Source organism: Coenobita brevimanus, chromosome 57 (assembly GCF_032717465.1).
Source record: "Coenobita brevimanus isolate Jiangsu-jjx chromosome 57, ASM3271746v2, whole genome shotgun sequence".
Lineage (NCBI taxonomy): Eukaryota > Metazoa > Arthropoda > Malacostraca > Decapoda > Coenobitidae > Coenobita > Coenobita brevimanus.
This window is the reverse complement of record NC_137010.1, coordinates 21,521,905-21,547,516: the sequence shown is the minus strand read 5'-3', so window position 1 is coordinate 21,547,516 and position 25,612 is coordinate 21,521,905. Positions and strand designations below refer to the sequence as shown.

The following is a 25,612-nucleotide window of genomic DNA, read 5'->3' as shown; positions in this document are numbered from 1 at the left end:
CGGGCTTTCAAGTGGTGGCTTGTATCATCTATTAGTACTGCCAATGTCCAACACTAGTCAGCACTCCTAATCTCATCTGTACTCCCATCCCTTGTTGACAATTTAGCCATTTCTCCCTGTTCTTGACTCCCCTCCCTACCTCCCCTCCATTACCCTCTCCTCTTGCCTGCCCGGCCGTGCTATGCTAAGTAAATCTTCCCTGGAATTTTCCACTGATTTCATCCATTGAAATAAGCCCTGTGCCCTATTCTTATACCAAATAATATATACCAAAAAGAAATAAGGTAAGTGATAGTGCCATACACCTGGAATTGGCTAATTATCACCTGACAACACCTCACGTGCACTCGTTCGCTAATTTTCGCTGTTTATTTCCCCTTGAAATATGCCGTATAATCTATTCTCGTAATAAAAATATATATAAGGAGGGAAAGGAGAAGCCAAAGTGATATTTACATTCACCTGGAACTACCTAATTTATAATGTATTGTATAGATTTCCTGCCAATCATTTCATAGCGTATATATTAGCAGCTGTCACCAGGCTGAGATTGGCAGCACTGCACTTCCCCTAGGCAGGCCACCACACACTGTATTCAGTTTACTGTCGTCTTTCAAGGTGAAAGCATGTCGGATACGCGTCTGTCAAATTCCGCCCCTTTTTAGCCCCATGCATAGGGCCCTGTGACCTCTACCCCCTACTAAACCTCATGTGGAAAGAGGTAAAGGGATAAGTGAGTGGTGTGGAATGTGAACTGGCTAATTTGTCAATGAAAGTGATAGAGAGTGAGTACAATCTTTCTGGTGAGTAAAACAGTGCAAGTGGAAATGTAATTAATGTGTAAACAGCAAGTGATAGCAGTGAATGTAAATATAAGTAAACAGTGGAAAATAGTTTCATAAGTTACTGCAAGTGACAGTGCCTAACACAGTGTATATAAAATAGAAATGTAAATAATGTAAATAAAATAGAGAATGTAAATAGAAATGTAAATGAGTAGTAATATAAGAATACGAGTATATATACTAGGAGTAATGAAAGTGAAAGCTTCACTCTAGCATGTATGAATACTATAAGTTATGAAAGTGAAGGTGAAAGTGACAGATTCACTCTCACCGCTAGTATACAGAACGAGAAAGTGAATGCTACGTATTTTACTGAAAGAGAAATTGAATGCCTACAGTGACAATAAACTACTGTTACTGAAGGAAACTTATGGATAAAGACTGTAGATATATATAAGTGTTATATAGTAATAGAAATATAAACTGTGAGTGTTTTTATGAATAATAAATGACAGAACACCAGCGGCGAACGATCGGAAGTGGGAAGGTTATACGTGCTCGTAATTTTCGTTGCTTTCACAGTGTTTTTCTTTTTTTGGAGTATGGATTCCAAACTATTTGAGAATCATAGAATAGTGTTTCTAGTGATAATATCAGGCTGTGGTAATCATATTACGGGTTGTCGGGAAGTGTTAAGTGGAGACTTTGTTACCCAACTTCAGAGGTCTCCACAAATCCTACGGTACTTGACGAAGGCTCAACAAACATCCCAGTTGAAAGCTGAAGGTATGTGCCATATGCATATGTAATTTTAATATTCTAGGACTAATAACTAATTTTTGGCAAATATTTTTAGCGAGTCTGTCGGAGAGCGAATATGCCCGCGGGACACGCAAGTCAAAGCAAAACAAGCTCGCAGTTTAGGGGTTAATGTGTATTATCAGATGATTTGATAACGAACCTTTAAAATTCATCCTGGCAGCACCTTAAACTAATATATTTTGTGATCATTTGCCCACCCATTAGTAACCAAAGCCAGCAAAGTCAGATCAGTGAAAAATTAGGTGTGATTATGATCAAAGTTAGGATGGTTATTATGGAGGTTAAGAGAGCCATGCATAAATTGTATGATTACCGATAATCCTGCATGGATGTGAAATTTGGACAGTAAATGGCAGAGAACTTCCAGGTTGCAAGACGTAGGAATGACATTTCTCAGAGCAACTGAAGGCATAAGGGGGATGGACTGTGATAGTACAGTAAAACCTCAATATAACTGACTTCAATAGACTGGAATTCGCTTTTACTGGACTCAAGGAGGTACTGGACTAAATTCCTATATATCGGAAAAAGTCCGGTAAAGCCAAAATCAGTCCGGACTGCCTGACCACTTCAGCTATGTTTACCACAGTGAGGTAAATAAAAGACATGTCTATCAGTGTACAGTGCAGTATTAGTATATATATTATATCATTTGATTAATGTAGTAAAGTTATAACACAGTACAGTACTGGAATATTAGTCAAAACAGTTTAAAAACTGTTCATGCGATCCGGACTAATGTCTGATATATCGAAAAAAGTCTGGTTCAGCAAGGGGAAGTCTGGATGTTGCTTTTATCGGAATTTTGCATTTTTTGGAATGGTTTGGACCCCAATTAGTCCGTTATAGTGAGGTCTTACTGTAATAGTGAAAAATATGAGTGGTATGTAATGAATGAAAGAACTAAAGGAGTGAGATGAAAAATTACTGAATGGATGAAAGGAAATACATTGACATGATATGGATATACAGTTTTAAAAAATTCACATTGATAGGGTCCCAAAGAAAGTTTGTGAAAGTGAGTTCGAGGGTAATGTTGGTAGAGGCAAACCTTATGTGATGTGAAGGAAGAGAGTGAAGCAATATATTGATGAGAGAAGAGGAGGAGGAGTGTTTGAGAGAGTGAGAGAGGTATGTGAGGATAAAGTGTCTTGGAGATGTTTCTGTCATGGCCCTTTCTTGCTTGGGGTTCCCAGGAGGGAGCAAGTGTCAGAGATGATGATGAACGGATGGGATGAACAGGAATCAGCATATGGTAGTATAGATGTATGTGAGAGAACAGAATTGCCCATTATGTACATTTTTGCTATACCTCTCCAGAAATTTAATGTCCAGATGTCTTATTACACATGGTTTGTTTATAAAATATTGTTATAAATCATCTAGTGGTAGGTGGTGGCGACCATCATCCACTCACTCGATATAGTGCTGCCTTCTTCCTTAGCCCTTATCATTCTTTTTCTGTGCCTGCCCTCCTCTCTTCCTATTTCTCCCATCTTTCCTATCACTTCTTAATTGCGTTTCTTTCCTTTACAGGTTTCTTTACATTGAGTGACAAGCCAAATGGTTTCCTTTAAGCCAAGAAACCATTTACAGTGCTGGGTGTTAACCATATAACCAAACCATATGTGCTCCTTATATGTCAACAAGTGGGTTGGTGGAGGGTTAGTGCTGCTTCCTGTAAAACAAATAACTCAAGGTCAAATGGCCACCCCTTACGGGATTATGGCATCTGGCAATAGATAGATAGATAAATCATCTAGTGGACCTGTAGTGTAAGATCCAAGTTGAGATGAAGGTCATGTCATGTGTTGTGTGTATAATTTCACCAGGAGTTTAGGCTAGTTACCTACTTTTGATTGTCTTGATCTGTGGTACCTTCACCTCTGGGTGTGCCCTTCGCAAGGGGATGTATGAGGCTAGTTGCTGCCACTGTTATTAATTTATCCCGTAAGTCTGAGGGGTCACTTCAAAGCCAGCTAAAATAATACTATACTGTAGACAGTGCTAGAAAAACTGAAAAATCTGCTTAGTTCATGCAGTTGGTGGTTTTCTTTGGTTATGCATATATGAAAATAGGATGGGCTTGACTCTTTAACTTCTGATAAAATAGCATTTATGTGCATTTAACTGAATATAATTAGGGCACATGTCATGATAGTATAGTATATTTGTTTGTTGTTTGAACTGATGACAGGTATTGTACAAGCAGACCCTGAGATACAATACCCCTAGATGCGTTACCCCGACATAGTGAGGGGGATAGAAATACCTCCCTACCCCGCCGAATGATGGCCAAACCCCAGTATAATGATGTTTCTCTCTCTCTCTCTCTCTCTCTCTCTCCAGTTTTGATGATGTTTTAGAGTTGAATTTTGTGTTTAGGTTTATTTATAAACTGTTTTTAGACTTAGATTACTGTATTTTTGCCATAGGTGCAGTGAACATTGCCATTTTGGGGGTACAGTTTACTAAGTTTGATTTTATGATTTTCAGATATTATTTTTGGGTTTATGTGAGTTGTGAACTGCTTTTAGGCTTAGTTTAGCTTGTTTTAAAGCTATTTGGGGGTTTAGGTTAGCTAGAAACTTGTTTTTGGACTCATTTGGTTGGGTTTAGGACTTGGTTGGGGAGGGAATCCCAAGGCTCAGAAATGCATCCCTATTCTTTAGCTACATGTTAAATCTACCCCGATATATGATACCTTGCCTAACAATGGGTTTTTACTTACCTAGTTGCATTGTTAAACTAGGGTATGCCTGTACATATATAATACAGTATGTTCATTCACTCATTATTCTCTCAAACTCAATGACACCTTTTACAATTTTCTCATTTCCTCCAGATGATTTATTCAGCTTAGAAAAGGTCTCATACTGAAGGGGATGATGAAGGCTGAAATGGAAATCCTTGTTATATGTTAGGTGTCTTCCAAAATGCCACTATTTGTACCATACAACTGGTATTCTAAATTTGGGGAAGATGTTTTGAAGCTTAACTGGATAAATATTGGATCACGAGGGTGGTCAGATTTGATCATAAAACAGCAGTTTTAGACATGAAGCCCACAAAGTGATGTTGTGTCAGTAAGAGTAGAGCCACACCAAATGCGACGAACGGGGAAACTTGAGTGGGGAGGAATGAGGTGACACGGTAAAACTCGCTAAATACTATGTGGGTCACATTGAATGAGTGGGGAGGTTTGTCACTCTGCTGACCGTCCACGCTCGTTGCCATGCAATGCAACATGTTTCAAAATGTCGCACACAGCCTAGCAACGCCCCCACTCCCCAGGCATTTGCATCATCATTCAGTCGTGCTGGTACTGCATTTTGGGGCGGTTGGGTTCTGGTAATTATGTCTACTGAACAACTTATTGGAGCAGTGTACCATGGGAGAGCAGGGATTCAACTGATCCACTCCACAAAAATACTGGAATGTTGAAGAAACACTGGGAAGATATTTGTGAACAACTGCATGCAGATGGTAAATTATAATCGAGCATTTTTGTCACATGATTGCTTAAGTAACGTTTGTTCCACTGTTGTTATAAAACCTAGCAAAGACCATTAATATCTAGAATTCATACTAGTAATTAGTGCTCTGTTCCCTTTCTTACACCATAGGCTTAAAACTAATAAAACACATACCATAAGTATATATATATACAGTAATCCCGCATTTTTTGCGGATTTTTTGTCTACGGTTTTGCCCTCTCGCGGATTTTCTTAGCATTAATAAGTTCAACAAAAATATCCTTGAATATACAGAAAACAAAAAATTTGAAATTCCCGCAGCTTCCAATTGTAGCGCGGTAAACTCACGCCACCCTCTGTCCCTTTCCCGTGGCCCCTCTGCCAGTGTTACCATATCTAGCATAATTTTATTCTTTTAGCATAATTTTGATCAAATTTTCGAGTCTGGAATATTTTTTAGCATATTAGAAGGTTTAGAATCATTCTAGCATAATTTAGAATGGAATGGAATATTTTTGGAATAATTTTATAAAAGCTACAAATCAGAGAGAGAGAGAGAGAGAGAGACGAATAAGGTAAGACGATGTTTGAATAGTTGGTTACTTTCAGTTTGGGCTTGGTTGGGTTGGATTAGGTTAGGTTAGGTTGGATTAGGTTAGGTTAGGTTTTAGGTTAGGTTCGGTTTGGTTCGGTTAGGTTAGGATAAGTTTGAGCTTTGTACTTTACCCATGAAACCTAGGTTTTTCCGATGGATTTTGGTATGATTCATTCGATTTTCAGCTTCATTTCAGTCGGAAATGACCATATTCTGTGTTTCCCCCCCTCCCTATAACCCCTGATTCCCCAAAGATCCCCCATTATTTCAGGGGGATGGGGGGGGTTCATATCTCAAAATCTGGTTATTTCCGACGGAAATGATGCTCAAAATCGAATGAATCACATCAAAATCCATCAGAAAAACGTAAGTTTCGTGGGAAAAAGCAGTATGGGCAGATTTTTTTTTTTTTTTTTTTTTTTTTTTTTTTTTTTAATGCGAGGAAGAAGGAACCAAAGGCCATGGCCCGCAGTAACAGTTCCCTCCAAGAGAAAAACAAAATACAATAGAGAGCCAAATTCAAGATCCGATCATTTTGAGATGCCTGGACACACTGCGTTTGAAAGACTGGAGATCATAGGCAGCAGGAAATACAGACAGAGGGAGACAGTTCCAGAGTTGACCTGTTGCATAAATGAAAGACTGGGAGTAACGGTTAACTCTTGCATTAGAGAGTTGGACAGAAAAGGGATGAGAGTTTGCTGCCAGACGGGTGCTACGCGCCCGTCGTAGAGGTGGAGGAATGCAAGCAGACAGTTCAGAGGAGCAGTGACCATTAAAGTAGCGATAGAAAAGAGATAAAGATGCAACAGTGCGGCGAAGAGACAGAGGTTGAAGGGAGTCAGTAAGAGGAGGAGAGTTAATGAGGCGAAAAAGCCTTTGACTCCACCCTATTGAGAAGAGCTGTATGTGGGGAGCCTCCCCACACATGAGAGTTGTACTCCACACAGGGGCGGATAAAACCTCTGTATAGAGTCAACAATTGTGCAGGGGTAAAGAAAAGAGCGGAGTCGGTTAGCACACCCAATCTCTTAGAAGCAGATTTTACAAGAGATGTAATATGATCTTTCCAAGATAAGTCCCGAGTAAATGAAACCCCAAGCATGTTCAAGGATGATGCAGGATTAAGCTGAATATTATTAAACATTAATGGGTATACCTGTGGAAGATTTTGTCGGGTTGATAGGTGTAAGAACTGAGTCTTAGATGCATTAAAGACAACCATATTATTTTTACCCCAGTCAGCGATATGAGCCAAGTCAGACATTAGGTGTGCCATAGCCTCATCCCTCGTTTCTTGAAGTAACTGTTGAGATGGGCGTTGCGGGAACCGAATGGAAAGGTGAAGGGTGGAGTCATCAGCGTATGAGTGGATAGGGTTAGATGTACAGCTTAGAAGATCATTGATGAATAAAAGGAAGAGAGTTGGTGATAGGACAGAGCCCTGAGGAACACCACTGTTGATAGATCTAGGAGAAGAACGATGGCCGTCTACAACAGCGGCTATAGAACGACCAGAAAGGAAGCTAGCGATGAAGGCACAGTTAGAAGGATAGAAACCGTAGGAGGGCAGTTTGGAAATTAAAGATTTATGCCAGACTCGATCGAAAGCCTTTGAGATGTCAAGTGCAATGGCAAAGCTTTCGCAAAGTCCCGAAAGGAGGATGACCAGGAGTCTGAAAGGTAGGTGAGAAGATCGCCAGTGGAGGCGTCCCTGACGGAACCCATACTGACGATCGGAAAGAAGGTTGTGATAGTAAAGATGACTTAAAATTTTTCTATTTAGAATTTTTTATAAAACTTTTGAAATACAGGACGTTAAAGCAATTGGACGATAGTTGGAGGGTTGGGAGTGGTCACCCTTCTTTGGGACTGGCTGAATGAGAGCAAACTTCCAGCAAGAAGGAAAGGTACAAGTTGACAGACAAAGGCGAAAGAGTTTGCCTAGGCAGGGTGTAAGCACAGAAGCACAGTTCTTGAGAACAACAGGAGGGACCCCATCAGGCCCATATGCCTTGTTAGTACTGAGGCCAGTGATGGCAGAAAATACATCAACTGAAGAAATTTTAATGTCAGCCATGAGGAAGTCAGAGGAATTGATGGAGGAACAACACTGGAATCGTCTAAGGTGGAATTGGAGGAGAAAGTCTGTGCGAAGAGATCTGCTTTATCAGTAGAAGAAATAGCTACAGAACCATCAGAGTAGAAAAGAGGAGGGAAGGATGATGAGGTAAAGTTGTTAGAAAGATTTTTGGCAAGGTGCCAGAAGGAGCGGGAAGAATTCGAGTTGGAGAGTTGAGAGCATTTAGTATGGATGAAATTATTTTTAGTAGAGCGAAGAACAGACTTAGCACGATTCCGGGCAGAAACGTAAAGATGATGTGATTCAGGTGTGGGTTGGCTCCGGTACCTTTTGTAGGCCCTCTCCTTGTTGCAGACAGCATTAGAACAAGCGTGATTAAACCAAGGCTTTCTTGCGTTAGTCAGAGGATATGAGAAAGGAATGTATGCTTCCATGCCCGAGAGAATAACCTCCGTAATGCGCGAGGCACACTCAGATGGCTCCCGGCCATGGAAGCAATAATCATTCCAGGGAAAATCAAAGAAGTACTGCCTGAGGGCCTCCCAGTTCGCGGCTCCAAAGTGCACAGACGACGTTTCCCTGGAGGGTCCACAGGCCGTGGAGTGATAGGACAGGTTAAGGTAATAAGGTTGTGATCGGAGGAGCCAACGGAGAGAAAAGATTAACAGAGTAAGCAGAAGGATTAGTTGTGAGGAAGAGGTCAAGTATGTTGGAGCTCTCCAAGGCGGTCAGGGATAACGGGTAGGGTGCTGTACAAAGCTGCTCTAGGTCATTAAGGATAGAAAAGATGTATGCATGAACAACTGGTGGAACAGTGAAAGCAGATGAGATACAAAGGTGTTGTTGAACAATTAAATCTCCAAGAATGGACATATCATAGAAAGTAGAAATGGACAGAATGTGTTCCATCGTAGAAGTAATATAGACACAGATTTTTTGATAGTCTGTAGTATTAGTGGATAAGTAATCAGCACAGATATATTTAGTCAGAGTATGACAGGTAAGCCGTATCCAGAGTGTGGAGAATTCAGAAGAATCAAGTTCAGGAACACGAGAGCAAGATAAGTCGTTGCGTATGTATACACAACAGCCACCTTTGGCTTTGAAATGAGTATAGAAAGTAGGAGGATACAGAAAAGGGGTGGGTTTGCTGTCGGTTTGCCTCAGACAGCTGAGTCTCCGTCAGAAAAAGAAGGTGAGGTTTAGAGGAGGAGAGGTGGTGCTCAACAGAGCGAAAGTTAGATGAAAGGCCCGAATGTTGCAGAAATGAAGAAGAAGAGAGAGTCAGACAGTGGTTCCAGGCACCTCGAGTCGTCACCGGGAGAGGGGCAGATGGCGGGGGCATTTATGGTCCCCCCCTGGGGACTCCGAGGCAGATTAATAGACGCCATTTTTATTGATTTTTGAAAAGGAAGTGTAGTGTGTACTGTGCATGTAGTTTGGTGAAGATAGTTAGAGAAATTTGTACTGGAGAGCATGCTGGCCTACTCTCTGTGTAACTGAGACACTGAAAAAGTTCAGCAAAGGGGGATGGTCAGGAACTAGTCCTGAGGGCTGATGAAACGGGAGCTCCAGCACTCCCTGTCATCAGCTTTCCATCCACCTCGGGAGTACTGCCCTGCTCGACTGGTGCTACAGTCTACTCCTCAAATTGACTCGATATTTATCCTCTTACTGTATGTAGGTTCATTTTAATATTTTCATAGTAAACAATACATAATTAATATGTTGCACGAATATGTATAGAATTTTATCATTTAGCTTCAAGTTAGCATAATTCATTTTTTACTTGGAACAAATTTGCTCAATCTAGCATAATTTTTTCATTGCCCTAGCATAATTTCGTTGTTTGGATATGGCAACACTGCTCTCTGCCCCGCATTCCTCAGTCCACGCCTGACTGCCTTAAGTGGCTGGTGTGCATGTAACCACACTATGATATGAACCTCTTGCCTCCCACTTGCTTTCCACATGGCCCCAGGACGTAAGCCAGCCTCACCAAAGGCTAATAATACAATTAGTAAGAACTCCAAAGTGACAAAACGATCAAGAAAAGTTATGACCTTAGCAGAGAAAATTGTGTTACTGGACAAGCTAAGAAACGACCGTGCGAGTGTTTGCTATCACCAGTTAATGCATCTTTTTATTTTGTACTGTTTTGTGAATAAATGTGTAGATAATTGTGTATTACAGTACGGTGTTTACGTTTTTCCTTCATAATGGAGTATGTGCTTTTAATCTTGTAAGAAGGTATTTCGGGATGAGTATGGAGGTTTCGGGACAATTCGCAGTCACAACAAACACAAAACAATTCTCCTTCATTAATGAAGATAGCTATGGGGAACGCTAGAATATAATTCAAAGGCGACTACAGCGAGGAAGAAACAAGTTAATTATTGACTAAAGGTGCAACTAATAAATAATATCCAGAACCTACACTACTGAACATAGACTTTGCTGGATCCCCCTGAAATATAGTTATTAAAGTATTGATTAATTAATAATAAGTATATTGATGAAAGTATCGATTAGTATATTTATAGAATGTCGGGGAATTGTCCAGGGTGCGAATTGTTCTGAAGGGGAATCGTCCATGTTTTGACGGGGAATTGTCTGACGGCGAATTGTCTCGCAATCAGTATGGACATGGACTGTGTGATGGGCAGCATGGTGGACACAAGTGTAAGATTCAATTGTTAATAGAGTATTCGCGGAATTGACTTTTCGCTGGGGTTACAAGAACGTAACTACCGCGAAATATGCGGGATTACTGTATATATACACACTATATGTATGTGTTTATGTATATGTAATGAACATCGAAAACTTGATAAATCAGTATCTAGATCTGTGAAGTATAATTCAATAGATAGTGAACTGTACTACGGATATTTCATTAGAGGCAATCAGTAGGAACTGGTATCGTGAAATAGTACACATGGAAAATCAAGGAAAATAAATCACATGATAATTAATCTTTTATGTATCATCAGATGAAGGCATATATGTCAGTATGAGGAGTAGACTGTAGCACCAGTCGAGCAGGGCAGTACTCCCAAGGTGTATGGAAAGCTGATGACAGGGAGAGCTGGAGCTCCCATTTCATCAGCCCTTGGGACAAGATCCTAACCATCCCCCTTTGCTGAACTTTTTCGGTGTTTCAGTATCACAGAGAGTAGGCCAGCATGCTCTCCAATACAAGTTTCTTTAACTGTCAGCATCAATCTGCGTGCACAGCACACACTACACTACCTTTTCAAAATTAAAGAAAAGAAAAATGGCTCACTACAACCATTCCTCTGAGTTCAGGGGGGGGGGGACCATAAATGCCCGCACCATCCACCCCTCTCACGGTGATGACTCATTGTGCCTGGAACCACTGTCTGACTCACTTCTTCATTTCTGCAACATTCGTGGCCTTTCCTCTAACTTTCTTACTGTTGAACACCACCTCTCCTCCTCTGCACCTCACCTTCTCTTCTTAATTGAGATTCCGCTGTCTGTGGCAGCTGACAGCAAACCCTTTTCTGTATCCTCCTACTTTCTCTATACTCATTTCAAAACCAGAGGTGGCTGTTGTTTATTTGTACGCAACGACCCATCTTGCTCTCATGTTCCTGAACTTGATTCTTCTGAATTCTCTACTCTCTGGCTTCGGCTCTCCTGTCATTCTCTGACTAAATGTTTCTGCGCTGTTTACTTATCTCCTAATTCTACTATCAAAAATTCTTCGACTATCTTACTTCTACGATGGAACACATTCTATCCATTTCTCCTTTCTCTGAAATCTCCATTCTAGGAGATTTCAGTGTTCACCACCACCTCGGCTCTCCTTTCCATTCACTGATCCACTTGGTGAACAAGCCTACATCTTTACTATCCTTAATGACCTAGAGCAGCTTGTACAGCATCCTAACCGTATCCCTGACTGCCTTGGAGAGAGCTTCAACATACTTGACCTCTTCCCCACAACTAATCCTTCTGCCTACACTGTTAATCTTTTCTCTCCGTTGGGCTCCGCTGATCATAACCTTATTACCTTAACCTATCCTATCGCTCCAGTACAGCCTGTGGACCCTCCAAAGAAACGTCATATGTGGCACTTTGGAGTTGCGGATTTGAAGGCCCTCAGGCAGTACAGTACTTCTTTGATTTTCACTGGAATGATCATTGCTTCCATGGCCGGGAGCCATTTGAGTGTGCCTTGTGCATTACAGAGGTTATTGTCTCGGGCATGGAATCATACATTCCTTTCTCATATCCTTTGACTAATGCGAGAAAGCCTTGGTTTAATCATGCTTGTTCTAATGCTGTCCGCACCAAGGAGAGGGCCTATAAAAGGTACCTGACCCACCCCTGACCCGCATCTTTTTTATGTTTCTGCCAGGAATCGTGCTAACTCTGTTCGTCGCAGTGCTAAAAATAATTTCATCTGTACTAAATGGTCTCAACTCTCCAACTCGAATTCTTCCCGCTCCTTCTGGCACCTTGCCAAAAACCTTTCTAACAACTTTACCTCATCATCCTTCCCTCCTCTTTTCTACTGTGATGACTCTGTAGCTATTTCTTCTACTGATAAAGCAGATCTCTTCGCTCAAACTTTCTCCTCCAGTTCTACCTAAGACGATTCCGGTACTGTTCCTCCATCACTTCCCTCCTCTGACTTCCTCATGGCTGACATTAAAATTTCTTCAGTTGGTGTATTTTCTGCCATCATTGGCCTCAATACTAACAAGGCATGTGGGCCTGATGGAGTCCCTCCTGTTGTTCTCAAGAACTGTACTTCTGTGCATACACCCTGCCCAGGTAAACTCGCCTTTATCTTTCAACTTGTACCTTTCCTTCTTGCTGGAAGTTTGCTCTCATTCAACCAGTCCCAAAGAAGGGTGACCATTCTGAACCCTCTAACTATCATCCAGTTGCTTTAACATCCTGTGTGTCAAAAGTTTTCGAGTCTATTCTTAACAGAAAAATTTAAAAGCATCTTTCCTATCACAACCATCTTTCTGATCGTCAGTATGGGTTCCGTCAGGGACACTCCACTGGCGATCTTCTCACTTACCTTTCAGACTCCAGGCCATCCTCCTTTTGGGACTTTGGCAAAAGCTTTGCCATTGCACTTGACATCTTTAAGGCTTTCGATCGAGTCTGGCATAAATCTTTAATTACCATACTGCCATCTTACGGTTTCTATCCTTCTATCTGTGCTTTCATCTATAGCTTCCTTTTTTGTCGTTCTATAGCTGCTGTTGTGGATGGCCATCATTCTTCTCCTAGATCTATCAACATTGGTGTTCTTCAGGGTTCTGTCCTATCACCAACTCTCTTCCTTTTATTCATCAGTGATTTTCTAAGCTGTACATCTAACCCTGTCCACTCGTATGCTGATGATTCCACCCTTCACCTTTCCATTTGGTTCTGCAACATCCATTTAGCAGTTACTTCAACAGACAAGGGATGAGGCTATGGCTCACCTAATATCTGACTTGGCTCGTATCTCTGACTGGGGTAAAACTAATCTTGTTTTTAATGCATCAAAAACTCAGTTTTTACACTATCAACCCGTCAGAATCTTCCACAGGAGTGCTGACTAATGTTTAATAATATCCAGCTGAATCCTGCATCATCCTTGAACATTTGTGGTTTCATTCACTCGGGAGTTATCTTGGATAGATCATAATTGCATCTCTTGTAAAATCTGCATCCAAGAGGTTAGGTGTGCTAAGCTGAGTCCGTGCCTTCTTTACCCCTGCATAGTTGTTGACTTAGATACACAGGTTTTATTCGCCCCTGTTTAGAGTACAACTCTCGTGTGGGGAGGCTCCCCACATACAGCTCTTGTGAATAGGGTGGAGTCAAAGGCTTTTTGTCTCATCAACTCTCCTCCTCTTAATGGCTCCCTTCAACCTCTGTCTCTTCACCACACTGATGCCTCTTTATCTTTTTTCTATCACGACTTCAATGGTCACTGTTCTTCTGAACTGTCTGCTTGCACCCCTCCATATGCACCCGTCATGTAACAAACTTTCGTCCCTTTTCTGTCCAGCTCTGTAATGCTAGAGTTAACCATTATTCCCAGTCCTTCATTTATGCAACAGGTCAACTCTGGAACTGTCTCCCTCTGTCTGTATTTCTTACTTCCAGTCTTTCAAACACAGTGTGTCCAGGCATCTCGAAATGAATGGATCTTGAATTTGGCTTTCATTTGTTTTGTTTTTGTTTTTTCTTAGAAGGAACTGTTTTGCGGGCTCAGCCTTTGGTTCCTTCTTCCTCGCATAAAAAGCAAAAAAAAGTTAGACATTGAAATTTTATTCATTCATTCATCATCTAATCCAGTGTTGCCTCATGAGGCACGTAGGAGCCTGGGGCTGGGAAAATTGGTCCTGACATTTAACCCATGGATTGCGAGCCACAGCTCAGGCTGGGAAGCTGCCATGTTGCGAGTCACAGCTCAGGCTGTGCTGAGTTCAAAAATTTCTCACAAAAATTCCCACCACAGTAGGCACCTCCACCCCTTCACAAACTTATGCATGGCACTACACAAAGACAGAAAAATAGTTTTTTTTTTTTCCCCCGGTTGATGCTCTCGATGTTTATCTTCAAGTTTATATGAAACAAAAAGATTTTTTTTTTTTCACACCATGGGGTGGGATAAAAAAAGATAATTGCGCAATCCATAGGTTAAGATGAGAGTGAAAAGCTTGGACAGCGACATGTCTTCACCGATGAACAGCTTCTGACTATATGTCGCCTGCGAGGTTGCTGCTTCCTATTTGGACACGCATCACGTTGACATTCACCTCCCCACTTATTACTCAACGCTGCCTCCCTGCTCGTCGCGTTCGGTGTGGCTGTAGCCTAAGAGATTTGGCACAAGAGGACCCTACCGGGACCTAACTGCCTGAAGTGGTACCTGTAAGCGCACCAGTCAGCAAGGTACTGGTAACTTCAGTACTGTTTGACCCTTTTTTTTTTTTTTTTTTTTTAAGCAAAACGGGGGGCATTGTACATCAAAGACACCTAGTTTAGTAAGTCACTAAAACTGAATAAAATCATATGGAAGCAACAAGAATAAACTACAAATAGATGTCACCAGATTCAGGGAGTTAACGATTAGCAGGATATGTGTACACTGTACAGTATGTTTATTTACTTCCTACAGCACTGACAAAACACACCATCCGAGAGAAGGTGTGGTCATACATCGAAGAGCATGAGTTGGCCAACTTCCCTCGTCCAGTTGTCAACCGCATTCCCAACTTTAAGGTCAGCAGAAGAGCAACATTGATAGATTTATTTTGCTTTTTATAAGTACAGTACTGGATTTGCAGTGTGTTTGTACTGTATTTGTAGTGTGCTAGCATTTGAAGTTTTTGTCCTTTCTCCAGTGAGAGATCAGTGCTTAACTGAAGGAAGCATTCTGGTAGCAAAAGAAAAAGATCACCATCACCAACACCACCCCTTTCATAAACGCCTTTCTTCCTCCTGGGAATGCCCAGACAAGGGATTGCCTGACTGAACCACCTCCAGGCTACTTCATCATTACAAACCACTCTCATTCTTCATTATCTATCTCTCTGACCAGTTTAGTGCTCCATTCTTCCTTCATGCCAGAAAAGGTCTGCCTCTACCAGCATTACCCTCACTATCAGTTTCAGAGACTCTTTGGCACCCTATCTATGTGCATTCTGTGTGTATATGCGTACCATCTCAGTATACAAGGTCTGTTCAGAAAGTATCTGACCTCATTTTTTTTTTTCTCACCATCCAATTGGAGGATAGGGGTGGGGTTTTGTGTAGTGCTTTGCAGGACCTTCATGTGCTTGTGTGATCCCAGCTGCCGTGAGTGAGTCAGTGGCTGTCAGTCAGCCTGTGTTCACGGTCGTGCATCTAATTCCTGTCACGTTCCCGCACTCATCACGATGACCAACATTACTGCATCAAATTTTGCCAAAAACTAGGTGATACCCAAGTTGAAACTACTGTATCAGGAAAATCCAGCAAGTTTTCAAAAATTAAGTCATGGGGGTACTGCAAATAAAAGAGTGGTACAATTACTTCAAAAATGGTTGAATGTTAGTCATGACTGATCCACATCCTGGGAGGCCATCAACAGGCAAGAGTGCTGAAAATGTGAAGAAAGTTTGCAGTTTGGTCATGGGAAATTGTCAGTTGACTGTAAGAGAAATTGCTAATGAAATTCGAAACAGTGATGGATAGGCACGTGAAATTTTAACGGATGGTTTGGGCATGCAGAGAGTTGGCGCCTAGTTCATTCCAAAGCTCCTTTCACATGGACAACGAGCACTGCAGATGAGCATTGCTCAGGACATGTTAGAATTTGCAGATTGCAATCCAGACTTTTTGAAGACTGTTACCAATGGAGATGAGACATGGATGTGTGGATACAACCCAGAAACCTAAGCACAGTAATCCCAGTGGAAGCATGCAGGGTCGCCTCAGCCAAAAAAAGCGCAGCAGGTCCTCAGCAAGGTTAAATGCACATTGACAATTTTTTTTTTCAAATACCTTGGTGTTGTGCATCATGAAAGCGCACCAGAAGGTTAGACCGTCAACAAACATTACTGACTTGATGTTATCCGTTGTCTTTATAACGCAGTTCAGCTGGAGAGACCAGATCTTTGGAAAGCAGCAAGTTGGAAGCTGCACAATGACAACATCCCTGCCCATTTTTCTCAACTGATTCAGGAAGTTTTGGCCAAGCACATCCCAAAGGTCCAGCAAGTTCCCTACTCATCAGACATGGCTTTGTGTGATTTTGGTTATTTCCCAAGCAAAAAACTCCTCTGACGGATTCCCGATATGAGGCGAGAGAGGAGATCATGATCAGTGCGACGAAACACCTGTAGGAGGTAGTGAAAACACTTTGTGAAATATGTTTCAGGCGGAGGAAAGAACTCTGGGTTACGTGTGCCAAGTCAGAAGGGGCCTATTTTGAGGGAGATTAGTGTCCTAGCTCAACTGGTTAGCTGTTTATTTTTTTAGAGCGTAAGGTCAGTTACTTTCAGAAGAGACCTTGTATTCCCTTTTAGCTGTTCAGTAATTCCACATCTAACTCCTATTGTCCTCTATTCCTTTCCACAATACTCAAAATTTTCTTGTTACAGTACTTATGCCTGCCTGCAGCTGTTCTGAGAAAGTTCATTTCTACAGCTTGCATGGTGGTAGGTGGTGGCGACCATCATCCACTCACTTGATGTAGTGCTGCCTACTTCTTCTTTCACCTTTATCATTCTTTTTGTGTGTCAGTTCTCCTCTCTTCCTATTTCTCCCATCTTTCCTGTTACTTCTAATTGCCTTCCTTTCCTTCACAAACATATAGTGACAAGCCACATATAGTGACAAGCCACATGGTTTCCTGTAAGCCAGGAAACCATTTACGATGCTGGGTGGTAACCATATAACCAAACCATACGTGCTCCCTACGTGTCAACAAGTGGGTTGGTGGAGGGTTAGTGCCCCTCCCCGTAAAACAAATAACCCAGAGTTAAGTGGCCACCCCTTACGGGATTATGGCGTCTTGCAATAGATAGATAGATAGCATCCTAAAATGCTCCATAGTCACAGCTTTGGTTTAATTTTTATACAAGAGTGTTGACAGGAAAGCAGTTTCATACAGGGGCCTTTAAACTTCCATACTGAACTATTTTACCTTTCACAGTACTGTATGGCTAAGTTCTCTGTTCTTTCCTTCACAATACTGTACTAACCAGGTTCTCCAATACTGTTCCCCACTGAAGTGATCTTCCCCAAACCTTACTTCATTTTGCCACACTACACAACATAGTTCCAAGGTATTTAATTTTAAAACTTTCCTCCCTCTCAAGCATTTCACCACCTATACCCTGCAGTTCACTGTGCTTTCTCTCTTTATCCTATACTGCCTGCCAGACCTTGTTGTGTGACATCTTTCCTTTCACATATCATTATTTAATCTTTTTCATACATTTACGTAAATGATATGGTAGATGGAGTGAACAGTTATGCAAGTCTGTTTGCTGATGATGTAAAGATCTTGAGGAAGATAGAGGTTGAGGAGGATTGTAAAATACTGCAGGAGGATTTGGATAGGATACACAATTGGAGCCGGACGTGGGAAATGAAATTTAATGTAAAGAAATGTAAAATATTGGAAATGGGTAAAAGTACCAGGAGACCATCACTGAATTATTTTTTGGGTAATGAATTAATCACAAAAATGAGAGAAGAGAAAGATTTGGGAGTGCTGGTCCAAGATAGTTTGTCACCAGAAAAGCACATTAACAAGATAGTTGGAGAGACTTATAAACTCTTGACTAACGTAAGAGTAGCATTTCATTATATGGATGAGGAAATGATGAAAAAATTGATAGTGGCCATGATCCGCCCCAGGTTAGAATATGCAACGGTAGTGTGGTCCCCACACAAAAAGAAAGATATAAACAAGATTGAGAGAATACAAAGAACAGCAACCAAGATGGTCCCCAGTCTGACAGACCTGTCATACAGAGAGAGGCTGGAAAAACTGGATTTGCCTTCGTTAGAGGAAAGGAGAAAGAGGGGAGACATGATTGTGGTGTTCAGGACCATGGTGGGAGTAGATAAAATTGACAAAGAAGATCTGTTTGTATGGGATAAGAGAGCAACAAGAGGACATGGAATGAAATTGAAAAAGTCAAGCTGCTTGAAGGATATCAAGAAATATAGCTTTCGTTACAGAAGTATAGACTTATGGAATAGCCTGGACAAAGAGATCGTCCATTCTAGAAACTTAAACGAGTTTAAAGTTAAATTCGACTTATTGAGAAACAGCGACGGAAACCCACGAGCATAGTACATTCTGTGTATATCACAATTAGGTATATTAGGTAAGTACTTAAATATTTGGAACGACTTAGACAAAGAGATGGTGCATGAGAAAAGCATTCATGTGTGTAAAGGTAGACTTGATAAATGTGGATATGGAGACAGGACAACACGAGCATTGCTCAATTCCTGTATACTACAAATAGGTAAATACATACATGCATCATCTAATCATGTGTTGACCCATGAGGAGCTTAGGAGCCTGGGGTTAGGCAAGTTGGCCCTGACATTTAAGATGATAGTGGCCAGCCTCACACATCACTGAGTGGCATTACATGAGCAATAAACCCCAACCACCCCTCTGAAATAAACTGCACAGGCTCAATCCGGTTGGAGTGCCTTAATTACCTACTAAACCACCAGGCCTCATAGTTTGGTTATATCGTTACCACCCTGTGTAGTAAATGGTTTCCTGTACACCAGGAAACCATTTGATTTGTCACTCAGTGTCGAGTCACCTGTAGACAGAAGGAAGAGGAAAGAAAAAAAGAAAGACAGAAGAGGAAGGAAGGAAAGGAGGAAGGAAAAGGGGAAAGAGCAGTCACCTGAGAGCCGCATTACAGCGAGTGATTTCACATTTATATTTTTCATCTTTGACAGATGCTGTCACACTCATTCATCACCTTTTGGAAATCATCTTCACTGTCTAATGGTAGAAGAATGAAAATAGCCAAGAAATAAGTAAGCTTTCTCATACTGATGAGGTTAACCCCTTCAATCCTGGTGGTAGGTGATGGTGACCATCATCCACTCACTTTATGTAGTGCTGCCTACTTCATCCTTCATCTTTATCATTCCGATATCTTCAATCCTTCCTGTCACTTTTTATTTCTCTTCTTTCAACTTCAGGTGGGTTTACAACTGTACTCTGGATGACAAACCTAATGGTGTCTTGTAACCCAGGAAACCATATACAATGCTGGATGGTAGTAATATATAGTAAACTCTCAATTATCCAGCGTAATTTACCCATACCCTACTCCAAAGAAAACGAAACGCCAGATATTGCATAGTTCCTTCTCATCGTCTCAGCATTTGACATTGAGCTGGATATTGTTACTATCTGTCTGTCTCAATCCTCTATCCTTAAAAGTTTCCATTGAGTAAAAGATGAAAACTAAGCTTAGAATGCAATACAGTACTGATACAAAATAGTAATACTGAACAGTGTAATCCCAGTTAACTGGGAAACTTGGGGAATTTACCTTCTTGGTTACTTATTTTTCTTGGACATCTGATATATACTCATGCTTTACATAGGCTGTATCGTTGCATTACATGTATACCCCGGATTAATGATGCAGTTAGTTAGGTAAAAACCCATCAATAGGCAGGGTATCGTATACCGGGGTAGATATAACATGTAAAGTATATGGATGCATTTTTCAGCCTTGGATTCCCCCCCCCCCCCAACCAAGTCCTAAACTCACCCAGATTCCAAAAACAAGTTTAAAGGTAATCTGAATGGCCTGACAGCTGTAAAAGAAGCTAATCTAAGTCTAACACCTGTGAATAACTCACAAAAACAAACAGATAAAATCTGAAAATCATTAAAAATAGGTCAGAAAATATTACACACCTCTCATCACTTACTTCTTGTAAGTCCATGTCCGGTCCTGGTCGTCATCCTTGCTATCCACCCCGAGGCCAGGGGACATGTGGTGCACCCTAGCATTCATTCATCCTCTTCAGAACCCTTAAACCCTGTCTCTGGGGGAGGATTGGGAGGGGGGAAGCCTGGCAAGGTGGGGTGATGGTAGCAGGAGACTGATGCGCTGGCTCTGGGGGTGGCGATGGGCTGCAATGCGATGACTTAGGCAGTGGCAATGGGGTGCGATATGATGGCTTAGGCGGTGGCGATGGGGTGCGATGCGATGATTCTGGGGGTGATGATGGAGTGTGATACGATGACAGAGGAGGTGGTGAGGGAGACAGCTGCTATGACCAATGAGGTGGTGAGGGAGACCGCTGTGATGACTGATGAGGTAGCAAGGGAGACAGATGCAGAGGCTCACGTCATGGCGAGGGAGACAGAGGCAGTGATCCAAGAGTTGTGGGAGATGGAGGCTGGGGCGAGGAAGGCAATGATGGAGTGGCAGAGTGCCACAGTGGAGACACAGGTGACACGGGAGATGGGGATCACTGGAGGTGAGGTCCAGAAGTAGGGGCCGAGCACATCCTTGGTAGGAGGAGGCCCTGGGTGTGTGTCTGCTGATTGAAGGCTAGGGAGATGCTCTGCTGGTCAAGGGCTGAGGAGATCCTCTGTGGGTCGCTGGCGTGGTGGGGGCCTGTTTGAAGAAGGCAGTGATTGTAGTCTGCCTGGCCACCCTCTTCTTTTGCTCCAGCATCACTCTGTACACCTTCATCCCCTCCTTCAGCCGATCAGATGCATCCCTACTTCGTCCTGGGAGAGGGTCATGTGTGCACATAAGCGCAATGACCTCGTCCACCTTGGTCGCCATCTCCCTCAGAATTTTCATATTGAGGGCACGCACTTCAGGGATGACCTCCTCCTCCTGTGCCTCCTAGTGTGCCCACTGAATCTCCTTATTGAGGAGCTCCTCATTGCGGAGCTGCTCTTTATGGCTTTCCAGGACCTCCTTCACATCCTTCTCGTCAACCTCCCTGAAGCCCGCCTCATGCGACAGTTGAACAATTTCCTGTTGCATATGTTGCATCGGCACAGCTTGCACGTCCTCGGGGAAGCCGGTGAAGGAGTGCATGCACTCCAGCCACAGCCTCCACCACTCACTGTTCATGGTGGGCTGGCTAACTTCCCGTCAGGCAGGAGTAATGTTCTCTGTTGCGTGGCATATATTACAGCTTTTCCAGAATGTTTGCACTGTTGTCTTGTCACTGTCACAGGCATTCACCAACTGCTGCATAGTGCGGCGGAGGTAGTATGCCGTAAACATTGTGATCACCCCCTGGTCCATGGGTTGCAGCAAGGACGTGGTGTTGGGGGGCAGGAACACCACTTCTATGTTGCTTGCCCAGTCCTTGATAGCAAGAAGGTGGCCAAATGTGTTGTCTACTACCATGAGAGATCTGTTGGCTAAGTTCTTATTGGAGGCATACCTCTTGAAGACACGAGAGAGGTAGGAGTGAAAATAGGAAGAACAGATGTCGGAAGTCGGCCAGGCCTTCTTGTTTGACATCCAAATCACCTCTAAATTTTCCTTCACATACCCCACCAGAGCCGTGGGGTTCTCAGAGTGGTAGACCTGCAGCAGCTTCAACTTGAGGTTGCCCTCAGCGTTACCCCCCAGTAGCAGTGTACAGTAAAGTGGTCCTTTGAGGCCTCGAACCCTGGCATAGACTTTTCCTCTGTTGCAAGGAATGTCTTTGAGGACATTGTCTTCCAAAAATAGCCTAGTCTTGTCCAAATTCAACACCTGCTTCACACTGTAGCCACACTCCGTGATGATGCACTTCAGCTTGTCTGGGAACTCTGCCGCCACTGCCACCGTATCCGCACTCGCCGCCCCGCAATATATCTTCACATGGTGCAGGCTTGCCCACCTATTAAAGCAGTCAAACCCCCCATTGTTAGCCTTAAATGTTTCAATATCATCAACATTCCACCTCACCTTTATTTCCTCCCACAATGAGAGAGCCTTGGTGCATATGATAACCTGACTCATGGGTGCTTTCCCCTGGTTCTGGTCCTCCACCCAGGTGTGGAGCATCTGCACCAGCTCCTTCGTGGCAGGCTGTCTATGGTGGGTGATATGGGAGGCGGATAAGGTTGCAACCTCCCCAGAGGCAGCATTGATGGCATCCCTCTTCTTGATAATGGTGGAGACAGTTGACTGGGCCAGGTGGAGAGATGAGGCAATGGCACACACACCCTTGCCTTTGTCATGGCACTTAAGAATATCTAACTTCCTTTCCAGAGACAGTTTTACGAGCACACTTCACGGGATGATCACCAGCACCAACACTAACAGGCTGCTTACCACCCCAGGTAGGGTCACCATTAGCATCAGCACAGCAATGCCCTTACCAGACATAGTGACACTTATTTAGGCCAAAATTCACACAAAATTGCACTCCATACACGATTAGTATCACAATGCTACTGACAGCACTGCTTGTACACAGTTACGATGCACTACTATAGTGGCTTGCTTAATGTTGGTGATGCAACATGATGCAAGTGGGCGAGAGTGAGTCCCTCACTCAGAAAAGGCTGGTGCGAGAAGAAGGATATGGGTGAGTGCAGGGTGAGTGATGGCCGTGGGGGCTGCGCGAGCGTTTCTACTCATCCTGGGAGGTGGATGGGCTCAGCTGGCTATGGGAACGTGTGTGATTAAAAATTTTGGCCCATCACCTGTGGACGAGACCTTGGAGGGCCCATCGTTAAACCGGGGGTAATGAATTTCCCTAGGTAGGCCACCACCCCGGCCCACCCTTATCAGTTCACTCTCATCTTCCAAAGTGGAGGTACGTCTGTTCGCTCTCGCAAGCTTCAGGGACTTTTCACCCCCATGCAAAGGGCCCTGTGACCTTTACCCCCTACTAAACCTCGTGTGGAAAGAGGTAAAGGGCTGACAATTGATAAAAGAGTGACTACGATCTTTCTATTGAGTAAAACAGTGCAAGTGGAATTGTAAATAATGTGTAAATAATGTGTAAACAGCAAGTGAAAGTAATGAATTTAAATATACGTGAACAGTGGAAAATAGTTTTATAAGTTACTTCAAGTGACAGTGCATAACACAGTGTTAATAAAATAGAAATGTAAATAACGTAAATAAAATAGAGAACGTAAATAGAAATGTAAATGAGTAGTATTATAAGAATACGAGTATATACCCTAGGAGTAATGAAAGTGAAAGTTTCACTCTAGCATGTCTGAATACTATGAGTTATGAGAGTGAAGGTGAAAGTGACATTCACTCTCAATGCTAGTATACAGGACGAGAAAGTGAATGCTACGTATTTTACTGAAAGAAATTGAATCCCTACGGTGACAGTACACTAACACTACTGAAAGAAACTTGGATAAAGACTGTAGATATATATAAGTGTTATATAGTAATAGAAATATAAAGTGTGAGGGGTTTTATGAATAATAAATGACAGAGTACCAAGAGCGAACTAGCGCAAGTGAGATGGTCAGACGCGCTCGTAATTTTCATTGCTTTCACAGTGTTTTTTTTTTTTAGAGTATGGATCCCAAACTACTTGAAAATCATAGAGTAGTGTTTATAGTGTTAATATCTGGCTGTGGTAGTCATATTACGGGTTGTCGGGAAGTGTAAAGTGGAGACTTTGTTACCCAACTTCAGAGGTCTCCACAAGTCCTACGGTAACCGACGAAGGCTCAACAAACATTCCAGGAAAAAGCTGAAGGTATGTGCCATAAGCATATGTAATTTTAATATTCTAGGACTAATAACTGATTTTTGGCAAATATTTTTTGAGAGTCTGTCGGAGCCCGAATAACCCCGCGGCACACGCAAAACATTGGTAAACATGCCCGCGGTGCAGGGGTTAAAGAAAGAGTGAATATTGATGAGGTACGGTTTGGGTTTATGCCAAGCAAAGGGGGCACCAATGCCATATTCATTGTTCAACAGCTTCAGGAAAAATATATAAGAAAAGGGAACTGTACTTTGTTTTTGTTGATTTGGAGAAGGCCTTTGACAGAGTCCCTAGGGAGGAGGTGAAGCGGGCAATGAGAAAGCTTGGGATCGAGGAGTGGATGGTTAGAGTGGTTATGGTCATGCGTGTGGGTGCTCTCACCTAGGTAAGGGTGAATGGAGATTTGAGTGATGTGTTTTCCCTGAATGTTGGTGTACCTCAGGGATCAGTCTGGAGCCGTTTGTTGTTTATTATGGTGCTTGAAGCCCACTCACATGATTTTAGAAATGGACTCCTGTGGGAGATGTTGTATGCTGATGATTTGGTATTGATTGCAGAGAATGAAAGGGAGGTGGAGAAAAGATTTAGGAAATGGAGAGACAGTATGGGTCACAAGAGCTTTAGAGTAAATGTAGATAAAACAAAGTGATGGTATCTAGTACTGGGGGCAGTACACTCAAAGAAGAGGGGGGAGTGGCCATGTGCAATTTGCCACAGGGGCGTGGGAAGTAATTCCATTTTGTGCAGTATTTGTTATAAGTGGGTGCATAAGAGATGTAGTGGTATTAGAGGTAGACTGCGAGATAACACTGATTTCATGTGTGCGGTGTGTCAGGGAGAGCTTTAGATATTGCCAGGTGTGAAAGGATTGAACCTGCTGGTGAGTCTCTTGAGTGTGTGGAAGCGTTTTTTTTATTTGGGGGACATGTTATGTGCTGGAGGTGGGGCAGGAGTTAGCTCTGTGACTAGAGTGATGGGTCATTGGAAGAAGTTCAGTGTTGCTTCCCCTGACATTGAGAGGGCTCTCCCTCTGTGCTAAGGAATCTTTGTGTGCGGCATGTGTTAGGAATGTAATACTGTATGGTAGTGAGACCTGGGCAGTAAAGGAAGAGGTTATTTGTAGGTTTAGACGTATAGAAATGGTAGTGATTAGGCGGATGTGGAGTTTGTCCCTGAATGAGAGGCCTGAGGGGGCTAGGTTTATGATGGAAGAGTTGAGAGGTAGGATGGGTCTGGAGTGTATTGGTGTTGTGATGAGGAAAGGTAGATTGAGATGGTTTGGGGATGTGGAGAGGATGATATTTGGGTGCAGAATGTGAATAGTGTTAATGTTGGGCTTGGGGTAGCGAGAGGTAGATCGAAAAAGACCTGGGATGAGATCACTGAGTGTGACCTCAGGGGTTAGGGAAGCTGCCGAAGATCAAGAAGCATGGAGAGCCGCCATTAGGTGACCAAGGCCAACGCATGCAAGCATGTTGGAACCTTCAGAAATTAAATGAAATGGCTCCCACTCCTGGGCCCCTGCAGGATTGGCAACAGCTATGTTTATAGCGGATTTATCCGTTTGTCAAAGTTGGCAGTTGGATGCCCACTGTAATAATATAGTTGCAGAGCT

At 42.6% G+C, this 25,612-nt stretch overlaps 1 protein-coding gene across 2 annotated transcripts in view; it reads left to right on the top strand.

The window, feature by feature from the left end:
• Positions 1-25,612, top strand: part of lost (methenyltetrahydrofolate synthase domain-containing protein lost) — a 328,112-nt gene that overhangs the window by 82,330 nt on the left and 220,170 nt on the right. For both annotated transcript variants that reach the window (XM_080274442.1, XM_080274441.1), the window contains exon 3: positions 14,924-15,027. In XM_080274442.1, the coding sequence (XP_080130568.1) occupies positions 14,924-15,027 (104 nt within the window). The remainder of the gene's footprint in view (positions 1-14,923; positions 15,028-25,612) is intronic.